The sequence below is a fragment of the Daldinia decipiens genome (assembly GCF_022478715.1).
Source record: "Daldinia decipiens strain CBS 113046 unplaced genomic scaffold F4813scaffold_14, whole genome shotgun sequence".
Classification (NCBI taxonomy): Eukaryota; Fungi; Ascomycota; class Sordariomycetes; order Xylariales; family Hypoxylaceae; genus Daldinia; species Daldinia decipiens.
In genome coordinates, this window is record NW_026054557.1 from 116,845 (window position 1) to 129,757 (window position 12,913).

A 12,913-nucleotide genomic window follows, 5' to 3' on the forward strand; every position below is an offset into this window, starting at 1 on the left:
AGGCTCCTAGCCCCACCATTACACCCCACCATCACACCCCACCATCACACCCCACCAATGCGAGAGTGTTTTGATTGAGCTAGTTGCCCTAGTGGGTGGCCAGTCTACTAGTGCTAAGCACTCGTTTTTTAACCTTATTACCCACACTTTCGTTTTTTATAATATTGCAACATACATACTAGGTTAGCCAATCAAAAAACAATTCCCATATCAATAAGCATTCCCTGTACAATAATCATTCCACCCCTAAAATATCATATCTCAAAACCACATTTTTCCAGTATGGTAGGTATGCTTGGGAACTGAGGTGTATACCACCTACAAGAATATTGTATTAATATCCGCCTAAATGAATATCGAAGCACTCATCGTAAACGCACAAGCACCTAATATGACTTAGTTGATAAACTTATGCAAGTTTGTAACAAGGTAGTTATAGTGATTTAATCTCTTGTTATCTGTTATTTGAAGCCAAGCTTGACTCTCATAACTGAAACTTTTCTACAGGTGGCCAGTATGGACTCATGAGACCCTCAGCTTAGTTCTGTGCATTGGGGAGATGATTGGCTACCTGATATTGTTTTATACTGCAATACTTTAGATTCCAATAACAATGCACATACATTTATAACTTATAAGTACCTAATGTACGTAATAAACAATTGAGGTAAATACCAACTTCTATTAAATCAACCATAAATGCTTTACGAGCCGGAAGCACGCGAGACTTGAGAGAGGATTCCAATCGGTTGATGGATATAGGGGCAGTGTTATCCCCCGCTTGAGTGACCCCTGCCAAGGTCGAACTGAAGCTGGCAATTCAACAGGTTCGCTTAATGAACAACAACACTCGCCGACAACAAGAGTAAGCTGGCCATTATGAAATCATACTTTCAGAAATTCATATCATTCTCGTCGAGGAAATCTGGGCCATGGCCGAGAGTTATCAAGCTTCAATCGCTCCAGCACCACCGAGCACCCAGGGCGAATTTATCTGCGACAAGTGCAAGGCCATAGATTTCAGCAAAGCCTTGGCAGTACCGCCGGCCCACCTCCGCGAGGCCATAGGCCGGAAGTGCGGTGTTCTGCTCGACACGGACGCTTCGCGGTATGCGCGCTTGCTAAACACCGAATGTAGGCTTTGCCGCATTCTGCGTTCCACGATATGCTGGTATCACGGGGAGTGGTCGGACCCTGATATGCAGGCCGGACAGGATACTACAGACAAATTTGAGCTATACGCGTTCGCCTCCTCGAGAAATGTGCCCTGGGGGTTTAGGAAACCGGGACCCGATCAAGACTTTCATATCCTTATTACCCTTCCCACCGGCTTCTTTGCTAGTTTCGGGGACCATTCTAGGGAGTGCGGGCGGGGTGCAGCGGGATATGTTTTCTGCTTTGCTGAGCATCCTAAGCCGGGTCTCTTTAGGCCCCAGGTAGTCCCCCGACGATTTGATTATCAACGGGCCCGTCTATGGTTAGATTTCTGTAGGGAGAATCATGCGCAGCAATGTTGTAGCACGGTGGAGATTGTGCCGGGGATGGAATTGATTGATTGTGAGACTTGGACCATCGTGAAGGCGGAGCCGGGTATGCGATGGGTAGCCCTGAGCTACCTCTGGAGACAGGAAGAGACAGTAGAGGTGCCTTTAGAATCTAACTACGAAAGTCCCTCTTCACGGCTTCCCTCTTCCGTTCCCAACTCCGTTAAAGACGCTGCCACAGTAGTAAAGCAGCTTGGGTTACGATATCTTTGGGTAGACCGCTATTGTATCGATCAAAATAATGTGGAAGAAAAAGCTTTTCACATTTCGCAGATGGATGCGATCTACCGTGGAGCAGATCTAGTCATTATCACCGCGGCTGGCTCCGACGAACGCTACGGGTTGCCGGGGGTTGGATCTACGCCTCGCCTACAACAAGAAATTGTACAACTTGAATCCTCCACGATCTTCACTACTGGCCCTGACCCCCGCTGGAATGTACAAGAGCACTCTCGGTGGTGGACAAGAGGGTGGACGTTTCAAGAAGGACTACTGGCTAATCGACGTCTTGTGTTTACAGAGCACCAGGCGTATTTTGAATGCCATTGCGCAACTTGGATGGAATCGGTAGGCGGTCTTGAATTCATCCCCAATCCGGAGAATATCAACTTGTCAAGTATGAAATCGGCGCGCAACCGCCTGTTCAAGTCTTTAGGGAATACTATCTCTGATAGACCGGATATCCCCCCAAGCATTAGTGAGGAAGGCACAGAGAAGTCAAATGGGGATTACTTGGTTGCAATTCGAATTAGAGAATGGTGCCATTTGGTTCAGCGGTATACAGCACGCACACTAAGCCACGACTCAGATTCGCTGAATGCTTTCGCGGGGATTGCACGGGTGCTAAGTAAACTTGAGCCTGCTACTCTTCACCTCCTCGGTCTCCCATATGTACTATCAGCGGGCGATACCGAGCTCATGGATAATTATTTCTTGATATCTTTCTGCTGGCACCACGAAGGGGACAGTACTCCTAGGCGCAGACCAGATTTCCCCTCGTGGACTTGGACCGGCTGGGAGGGACCTATGGCGTGGATGGGCGCTTGGATACTGAGAAGTAGAGACGAATGTTTCCCCAAGTGGCGTAATGTGTGCATTCAACACTCAACGGACGAGCCCCGTCCCGTTTCGGGGTACTTGGCGCAACACGGTTCAACAGATTCCGATATTGCGCCACCCTTTTCCATCTGCTTCGAAGCCAGAGTGGTACCTTCGTCGCTTTTCCAGTTTAACGTCAGAGAGCCTGGTGACGGTCGTGTGATTAGGTCTAATAGAGGAAGCGAGGAAAACACAGGTGACGAAGAGGATGACAGCGATAGTAGTAGTGTGGATGATGAAGATAATAACGGAAATGGTAGTGAGGGTGAATCTCAGCATGATGACCACAACACCAACGACGATAGCAATAATGAAGAAACTCAAAATGATGACGAAGATGACGAGGAGGATAACGAAGATTCGCTAGAAAGCGATCCAGTTGTCGCCGATCCCAATGACTGGGCCTTGTGGACTATCGATAGACACGGCGTGCCCGATCGAATAGCAAAGCCCACGAATACGCCGAGGGAGTTTCTCGACCGCTTAGATGACGGTACCTGGACATGTCTCCTAATCGGTGATTTCTTGGGGAATAATGAATTCACGCATGAGAGGTTTCTCTTAGTCGTGGAGTGGTTGGATAAGAACACGGCGACTCGAGTTGGTGCCCTTGTACTCGAACAGCATCCTTATTTAGATGCTGCTTATCCTGATTTCTTCGACGAGAGCAGTCTGGATTGGAGAAGTGTTCGGTTGGTTTAACGGTGTTGAGTAAGGAGTGAAGGTAAGATATTTTGGTTGAGTGTACATGTAGAGCTGCCACTAACAGGGCTAGAATTGAGAATTCCAGCCGCCATTTTTCGGTTCCATACTTGCTATTATATTGTCATATAACATCTTTATAAGAGGAACAAGTACGCATAGACTATTTTCAAGGTTGTGCAATATAATGCTCCCGGGTATCTAATTCAATTATACTGACAGCGCTTAAAGCGACTGGGGAAAACAATAGGCAGGCATAAACAAAACTTTCAACTTGAATATCAAATTACCCATATAATTCATACGAGCCACACCTAAATTGCCCAATAATATTTGAAAAGTTCAAATACCTATGTCTTAAGGTCGTATTCTATTCTTTTCGGTCACGATGAGTATGAGGCTTAGCGACAGCCACCGAATACTGCTATAGATAGGATTGGATAAATAAATAAGTTAAAAGGTAGGTAGTTTAGGCACTAAATTATCGTGGTGGCTATGTACCTGTAATCCGCGAATAACAGTGAATCGGTATCTACGAATGACAGCAAATATATAGCACACGTATGATTATAAGCGGGGTACCTACTTCAGCTTCTCACCGTCGGGTAGCCTTACGTTCGTTTATTGCCAATGTTATAGATGGAACTTTCACATAACTATGAGATAATTATTGATATTTTCCCAATATCAATATGGAAGCGTTAGCTGCGTTTGGCCTGGCCGCTAATATTGCGCAGTTCGTTGTTATCGCCGGACAAACCATTGAGAAAACCGTATATCTTTCAACTAAGCAACAGAGTTTGTTGGCTGAAAATGCAGACCTTGAAAAGATAGTCCAGGAGTTCATCGGCGCGGTTCCGATGATACAGCGATTAGACTCAAATATTCTTGGAAGTGACCCTAAACTCAAGATGCTAGCAGAGGATGGCAAACGCATAGCAGACGAGATCCAGCAAAAGTTTGACAATATTAAGGCTCGAAGAGCTAAACGGAGACGCACTGAACGTCTATTTACGACCTTAAAGGAGTTAAGAATGAAAGACGAACTGGATTCATTAAGCAGCCGACTCGCGGCTTTTCGAAGCGAGATTACGCTACATATTAGCTTAAAACTCTTGTAAGTTTGGCCTTATTGAAACTTGATCACAGAAGGCTTACCAAGATAGGGATCATCAAGAGCAAATAAGGCAGAACTTGAATGGATATACTGAAAGCAACCATGCTTATAAAAATCGCATCGAAGCCCAATTAGGAGAGCTCACTGAGAAGATAGACAGTCTCACGTTTACCGAATCCCTTGATGAAGGGGACGAGAGAGTCTGGAGAGGTACCTCGAAGCAGCTCGGAGAGCTTGTAAGAGGGTTTAACTCTTGGTATCCCCAGATGCTAGACTTCCAGAAAACTCAGAGAATCATCAACAGCCTCGAGTTTAGCCAAATTGAAGAGCGGCGAAACGCTATTCTGGATGCACACAAAAACACTTATAAATGGGTCTTTGATGGCGACGTTGCCAATTTAAAATCTTGGCTTACAACGGAAGACGCTTCCATCTACTGGATAACTGGAAATGCCGGCTCTGGAAAGTCAACACTAATGAAATACATCCGCGAACACCCCCGACTATCTGCTCGACTCAGGACCTGGGCTGGAAGTCGGAAACTTTACGTTGCGTGTCATTTCTTCTGGAGTGCGGGCACTCCAATGCAGCAGTCACAAGAAGGGCTACTTCGCACACTGCTTTTTCAAATTTTGCTCGAATGCCCGAGTCTAGTTTCTCAGGTATTCCCGGAACAGTATAGAAGGCCATTGCGCCATTGGGAAGTCTCTATAGGGCTTAGGTGGACAACTAAGGAGCTTCTTGACGCATTGATTTTGCTCCCCTCCATGATAAGTCCAGACTGTCTGTTTATCTTCATCGACGGCCTAGATGAATATAGCGGGGAGCATGCCTCACTACTAGAAATCATCAAGTCCCTTGGTAAGGTGAGGAATATCAAGCTATGCGTTGCTAGCCGTCCTTGGCTTGATTTTATCGACGCTTTCGAAGGAAATCCCTGGAAATTATATCTACAGGATCTGACGATGTCTGACATTGAGACGTACGTTCGAGATCATCTGGAATCTCATTCTAGATTCAAGCAACTGAGCATCCGGGATGAGGATGCCGCCCGGGGCCTTGTAGATAAAATTACTACAAGAGCTCAGGGGGTGTTTCTATGGGTCTATCTAGTCGTCAAATCCATGATCAGAGGCCTTATCAATGCAGACAGCATGAAAGACCTGCACCGCAGGCTGGATGACTTGCCTCAACAATTAGAAGACTTTTTCGACCGAATACTGGCTTCTATTGACAATTTCTACAAAACCCGGACGGCCCGGGTGTTTCTTGTATTGGCCCATGCTCGAACTCCTATGACTCTTATTTCCTTCTATTTTCTTGACCACGAAGAAGGACTACCTTTTGATCCAGAATCATTCCTTCTAGAATGGCCAGCAGTGAACGAGATGGAGCTGGAAGTGATAACGACGAAGAAAAGGCAGTTAATTGCGCAATGCAAGGACTTGATACAAATCATCGAGCGACCAAAGGATCCTATCATGTTTAACTTCACCGCTAGCTTCCTGCATCGTACGGTTATCGACTTTATCAGTCAGCCGCGTATCCATGAAAATCTCATCAAGGCTGCTGGAGTAGGTTTCAATCCCATAAAGACGCTGTTTGAGACCAATGCTAGACAATTCGAATCCTTAATCCATCTACTTCCAAGAGTATATCTAAAGCCTTACCTACGAAATTGGTACCTGGCTTCTATTTATTACGCTCGCGAGATAGAGGTGTCCCTCGGTATATCAGAAACACAACAGCTAGATCAGATAAACGAATCACTTATCAGCTATTTGGAAACGAGGGGCATGACAACTTATTCATTCAGCGAAGCACTTTCTAAACTCTTTGACGGCTATAATAGTTTTGAGAGTATTCCATCTTATAAATCTTTCCCTGAGCTTGCAGCTCATTGTGGGTTGCGCCTCTATGTTAGCGATAAAAACCAGAGAGCGGAGATTTTGCTCCTGTCACTTAAGCCGACGTTATGTATTGAACAAACCTCAGGCTTTGTAATCGGTCGAGTCCCTGATGAGTTACAATCACGACCGCGCCTAACCACCATTCCCGGTAGACAACCCTACAGCAACACTTTCCACATGTTTACTGCAATAGAAGAAGAATTGTATTACTACCAACGGAACTTGGTACCGCCGATAGAGCCAGTAAGAGTACGGATGAGACGGACATCTGAGCTATCAGAACATAGAATGACGCCAGTTTCCGTGCCGCAGAAAGAATCAAAGACAAGGGTGTTAAAACGGCTATTGCTAAGGCTACGACGCTAAACGAGAGACTCCACGTACATCTCCTTACTGGCTACGTATTGCTCTTGTCTTTATCCTTAGTGTATCGACCTTTGCGTACATAGTATAACTAGCTTGAAGATTATTCATGCTTTCAAGTATAATAGCAAGTGTCCCGGAGTTAGTATCCTTCTTCACACTGTTCCTTGAAGGGCTTTGGATTTCATTAATACCAAGGCATATAGCGGCTAATATATGTTAGTATATGTGGCGGATTTATCTAATTTACAGCGTTTGTATTCCAACACGTTCAGCAGCATGGGGCATTTCTAGAACACAAGTTTAGTATGGTTGTTTAACATCATAGGCCATGTTTAGTCGCACAAAGGTTATCAGACCGTCTCTAGGCCATACCTCGGTAGTCTTCTATATTACATAGGCAACATAAATCTATCGGTCCCTACATATTTAAATATTAATACTAAGCCTAATTTAACATTTGTAACCTAGTAAGGTACCTATATACGCAGGTACACTTCAAATCAACCGTAGGCCGCCGGTGAATATCATTTGAATGCTGATTAAACGCTTATGTACACGACTCGATGGAGATCTGAGAATATAATATAAACGATATGTAGTATCTCAGGAGTGCTGGTCTTGTTTCGGTAACGAGGATATTCATTAGTCCCCAAGTTTATGTATTTGGCTAAGCAGACCAGGTTCCTGGAATGCATAGGTACCTATATTAGAACACAATTTCTACTAGTAATAATTACTTCATCGATTGTAGGAGTACCTAATTTATTTTATCCGCTGTCCGTCATAGTGCCGTCTACGAAATATTTTATATGTACCTCGACAGTCTGGGCCCATAAGTGATACTATGTTGCCGAACTCTATTCATCCCTCCCTCAACGACGGACTATCTACCCCGTAAGTTAAGAAGGCAATATTCAACCTGAATTTGATCATCCCATAACCCCATTTATTGCCTGCAATTCACGCCTCAGCCCCAACAATTCACTAACTACAACACTTTACTGCAAGAAAAACCATCACAAGGATTAATGACCCCTGAGTGTGGGAGCTTCAATATGCCCCTTTGGTCGATACTATGATACTAAGTTGTGTTCAATTTTCTCTCCCTTCAACTTAGGTATCTATTCTTGGAGATCGTTTTGAGGCGCTTAATGTGGTCTTGTGTGACATTTCAGCATACATCGTAGCATACCGGCTATATTAATCTGCCAACCAGTTAAATCACTTTGCCCCGGATTGATTGAGGAACCAGGATATTAACCTGGAGAAGGTGGTATTGTCTACTTGGTCTCGAACCCTGTACCCCAGGTCTATTCCGATTGTCCGGGGCTGGATCTGGCAGTTGACTGTGGAGTATCATGCGGGTCATCAAGAAATAAGTTTTGGTTTCTTATATCAAGCTCAGAGAGGAAATTCCCAATTGGTTCTGGTAATAAGGTACGGCATAATCAATTTAGTTGCACATTCTACCCGAGACTAATCCCAGAAGCTCACGAGGTTTTCAGGCTAAACACGATCTCCTGTATAGATGCAGAGAAGCGATGAAAGCTTCCCGTAATGAGAAGTATATAAGTAGCAAGCCATCATCCCATAATTTGAAAACGACGAGATCCTCAACTGTACTAAGTTTATCACCATGTTGTCCTCCTTTCTTCTCACGGCTGCCACCCTGTTCACAGGGGCTTTCGCAGCGCCCTCGGGGTTCCTCCCTCAAATTGGAGACTTCTTGCATGGAAGTGACAGCAATGCAATCCAGACTCGACAAGGTGGTTACTTCTGGTCTTCCTGGTCAGAGGGTGGCGGTACATTTCAATGCAACAACGGTGGCGGTAGTTCGTACAGCGTAAACTGGCAAAGCAGCGGTGGCGCAAGCGGCTTCGTCTGTGGAAAGGGATGGAGCCCAGGTGGTAACAGGTGAGTCATCTACTAACATTTGAAAGTGTTAATAAAGTGCCATGGTAATTGTATCTGTATTAACATGATTTTCCAGAGCCGTTAAATACTCCGGCACATACGCGCCCAAGGGACCGAGCTACCTGGCCGTATATGGTTGGACTCGCAACCCACTAATCGAGTATTACATTATGGATGCCCATGGAGATCTTCTCCCTAATGAGCCTTGGACTTCCAAGGGAAACTTCACCATCGACGAGGGAACGTACGAAGTATTCACTAGTACCCGTGTGAACAAGCCTTCTATCATTGGAACGGCAACCTTTCAGCAGTATTGGTCCGTCCGCACTGATCAAAGAGTGGGTGGAACCATCAGCACCGGAAAGCACTTTGATCAATGGTCTAAACTCGGCCTTAACCTAGGAGGTCATGACTACAGTGAGAATACCCTGCTTCTAATAAGATTCATATTTCTTTGATAGTATTAGTACTAACACTTTTAACCTTACAGTGATTGTCGCGACAGAAGGATACACTAGTGGATCTACTACAAGCAACGGAACCGCTTCTATCACTCTAAGTTAGGAGATAATCGCCCAATCACTTGTCTAACTTACCTGAAGCTACGTTGTGCTTTAGCGATAGGATCTTATATTAGCCTTAAAAGAATTTGAATTACCAACGTTAGATCCTACCAGCATTATGGGGTGATCCTAATAAAGCAAAGATACCAGACATCCCTAACAATTCTGTAGCCCAATTGCCATTTTATCAATAGCGTATTCTTCATACATTATATAGGTAGGTAGTTACATGAAACAGAAATCTCATTTTAATCGTACCGTATTCTATCTTATATGCTTTCACACCGAAAAGACATGATCAATTACGAATAATATCCCACTTTGTTCAACTTAATAGCTTAACACAAATACCTGCAGCCCATATAGCCGCTATACATTAGGTAAATAGGAGGTGGGGGATGATGGGTGAAGTTCCCGCTATAGGGGGAAGGGCGGCGATATGCCGCACTCATACACGACGAATACTTCATCGCCATTAGTACACTTCAACAGTTAGGAGGTAAGTACCTAGCCTATTAAACCAGTTCTTTTGTCCGAACCCAATTCCTTTTCACATACCTATCCGCTTGCTTCCAGACTAGGTAGTCAAAGTGCGACCACGCACAAGTACAAGAAAGCAGCGACGTAAAGAGTAAACAATCCCAGCCGACCAAGTCCGCCAGGGTTTACATGGCGACTCCCTTATTATGTTTCTCTCAACCTCCTTATTAGACAGGCATCCCACTAGCACGAATGTAAATCAGCTCAATGGCTACTTGGTGAAGAGGAAACCGTTCTGACGCAACTTTTCCACGTCGACGCCCGCGGCACGAATTGCCTCCACGTACTTTTCATTCTTCTCTTGAGCCTCGCGCTCACGCCGCGCTTTGGTCTTACTTGACCCGCTCGGCGCCACACCATTCATTAACACCTTCTTGTCGCTCGGCGTGTAGTTGCAAAACTCAATAGATAAGCTACCGCCGCCACCGCCGCCGCCGCCGCCATGGTCGTAACCCGCCGACCGGCAGGATGACGACCGCACGCGGCCACTGCTGGGCGTTCGTGGCTCGCCACCCTTACGGTGTTGCCGGCTCCATGACCGCTGCTTGCGCAGAGCTAGAGAGGAACTTGAAGAGGAAGAGGAGGTCCGTTGGCGTGGGAGAGGCGTCGGCGACATCGATTCTTCACGCAGTGTATAACATGCTGCTGATGAGGATACCTTGCGTGGCGAAGTCATCGGGCCGCCGTAGTGGCTACTACTACTACTACCGTAATGACGGGCACCAGAGGAGGGTGCGCGAGGTCGTGGCCGGCGGTGGTCGCTGTGGTGCCCGTGGTGATACTGCGATGAGCTTGATGAGCTTCGACGGCCACCAGAGTGGGGATGATGATAGTAGGCAGATGACGGTGAGGGCATTATGAGTGAATCGTTTATATTGGAACTCAATACTGCGGCTTGTGGCGCCCGGGGTTGCGGCATGTGAATCATGAGTCCCGATATATCTGCGCCAGTGCCGTATTCGTATGGAAGCTCTGCCTGCTGGTTATGCATGGAGAGATTGAGTGATACGTTGTTATGCACTGAGCCGCTGATATGGCTATGGCTATGGCTATGGCTCCGACCGCCATGCTGCCGGTGACCGTTTGCCTGTTGTGGCGTATCCCACCACCCCGGGCTTGACATACCGCCCCCACTATCGGAAACGTACGCCGGCCCTGCGCTTGGAGAAGATGATGTAGGCCAAATGCAGTTCTGACTATCGTTGCTAAGAATGCCCTCCATCGGCCACTCTGCTGAGCTTGTACTCCGCAGTTTGGGCTGTGACTTCTGCTGGTGGAGTGAGGTTCCGTTTGAACCGATTAGATCCAGTGTCGGTTGATAGAATATATCGTCGTCCAGCGCCGGGGTTGCCATCGGAGTATTCAAGTCAATGTCATGTCCTTTACCCGCGGAGTCGATAGTAGCAGGCGGAGCTAGCACATCATCGCAGAACGGGTCATCGAAATGACCGCTTACGAAATTCATTATATCGTCCGAGTTATGATCGGCAGGTATCCGACCGGTGAGTGGCGGCGATAGGGGTAGATTATTCGAAATGGACGTTTCTTCCAGTTTGACTTCACTTAATCCGCTTAGATCAAAGTCCACTGGGAGATCGTAACAGGCTTCTGTCTTTAATGAATCTCCCATCATTGCTGTGCTTACTTCCATCGGGGATCCTTGATGCTTATGTGCCTTTGACCAATGCGTCGCTCGGCGTAATGCGGAGCAGACCGAGTTCAAAACGCGATTATGCTTACGTGGGCTTAGGGAACCTTGGTTTGCGAGAGGTGAACCTTGAGGTGCTGTAGCATTTCCTCTAGGCGACTCTAAGGAGAGTCGAGAAATGCCCTCCAAGCGAAGCAGTTCTGAATCTGAAATCGAGCCGGTGGACAAGATAGGATCTGATATGAGAGGGGCAGCAAGCTCTAGTGGTACTGACTTGCTTTGCTCTAAAGAGGAGGGTATCGAAGAAAAGTCTAGCGAAATAGATGAGCCAGACGTTTCGCTTCGAGACTTTCCAGGTTGTGTGTCCTGATCGGTAGACGACGAATTGGACAGGTCAGCATCAAGGTTCTCAAGTAGGATAGACGGACTGGGCGGATTCGCAAGTAAGTCATTGCCACCACCTAGAGCCGAGGTTTCTGAAGAATCAAAGGCAAGGAACTGTTCAAAGAAGTTGTTATCGCTTGCCACCCCCAGCTCCTCACTTTCAGGCCAATAAGGTGCTTGGCTTTGGTCTTTGTCGGTCGGATAGTGCACTGCCGTGAAGGCCATAACGTCGAAAGGCTGGGAGCGCAGCTCCAAAATTAGGTATTCACACGGAAAATAGAGATGTTGATGATTGGAGCTTGAAGAAAACGTGGAAAGCTTTCTCAAGAAAGAGGTTTGATGGCACAACCAGTGCCCTTGTATCTCGAGATATGGAAGTCAACAAAACATGAGAAGTCTGGCACGGCAACGACAGGTATGCAAATAATGTAAGCCACGATAAGGCTGCTGAGGCTAAAAGGTGATCATCTCTGGCATCAAAAACAACAAGTGAAAATAGGCGAATGGTATGAAGGAATGTGTATGAAGCATCAAGTGAATCCGAGCCACAGGCAACCCATTCCACGGGGGAGGGTCCTTTAAAGATGAGCAGCATCGTACACATCTCTCAATCCCTTCAATAGACAACGAAGCACCCCCACATAGGGGGTTCCAATACACACCATAACGTCCCATCGCGCAAGTAGAGCAACAAAGAGAGCTCTCAAAGAAAGTAACCATGGCCGTTGTTGACCGATGAATGGTTATAATGAAGCTCAAGTTCATCGAGGAAAATAATTCCGCGGGTGGGGCTAACACAAAGAGTCGTTGGAATGTAAGTTCATCTTATGGAGGAACGACTAGGTCATACCAAAAAAGGCATCGTCAACCATCTAAAACCTCTCTCTTGGCTCACTTCTCCACTGGGTCGGAGAGGGCCGGCCGTTGAAGAAGCGCCACAGAAGTGCGTAATTGATTAATCAGGGGCAATTTGAGCAATGCGGCTCAAATCCTAGACATTCAAGATGCCGACAATAACCTCAACTCGACTACTATAATACATATTACACATTAGCGCTCATCAATATTCAGAAAGTTGTTTAACTTGTAGTTTTTAATTTACCCGTGCATCGTTTAGAAAGTGTTGG

The 12,913-nt window shown here is 46.2% G+C and overlaps 4 protein-coding genes across 4 annotated transcripts; 3 read left to right on the plus strand and 1 right to left on the minus strand.

Annotated features, from left to right (window-relative positions):
* Positions 1-531: 531 nt before the first annotated feature.
* F4813DRAFT_357306 (HET-domain-containing protein) lies at positions 532-3,669 on the plus strand. Its single transcript, XM_049243103.1, has 2 exons — positions 532-3,366; positions 3,418-3,669. Exon 1 carries the CDS (start codon positions 933-935, stop codon positions 3,342-3,344), a length of 2,412 nt encoding a protein of 803 aa, XP_049100051.1. The 5' UTR covers positions 532-932; the 3' UTR covers positions 3,345-3,366; positions 3,418-3,669.
* A 279-nt stretch (positions 3,670-3,948) lies between these two features.
* F4813DRAFT_53543 (uncharacterized protein) lies at positions 3,949-7,200 on the plus strand. The gene is made up of 2 exons (XM_049248616.1): positions 3,949-4,461; positions 4,511-7,200. Exons 1-2 carry the CDS (start codon positions 4,037-4,039, stop codon positions 6,735-6,737), a joined length of 2,652 nt encoding a protein of 883 aa, XP_049100052.1. The 5' UTR covers positions 3,949-4,036; the 3' UTR covers positions 6,738-7,200.
* Positions 7,201-8,068: 868 nt separating this feature from the next.
* Positions 8,069-9,590, plus strand: F4813DRAFT_53549 (glycoside hydrolase family 11 protein). The gene is made up of 4 exons (XM_049248617.1): positions 8,069-8,174; positions 8,243-8,651; positions 8,728-9,068; positions 9,142-9,590. Exons 2-4 carry the CDS (start codon positions 8,374-8,376, stop codon positions 9,213-9,215), a joined length of 693 nt encoding a protein of 230 aa, XP_049100053.1. The 5' UTR covers positions 8,069-8,174; positions 8,243-8,373; the 3' UTR covers positions 9,216-9,590.
* F4813DRAFT_53550 (uncharacterized protein) lies at positions 9,591-12,125 on the minus strand. Its single transcript, XM_049248618.1, has one exon. It carries the CDS (start codon positions 12,009-12,011, stop codon positions 9,966-9,968), a length of 2,046 nt encoding a protein of 681 aa, XP_049100054.1. The 5' UTR covers positions 12,012-12,125; the 3' UTR covers positions 9,591-9,965.
* Between the last annotated feature and the right edge of the window lie 788 nt (positions 12,126-12,913).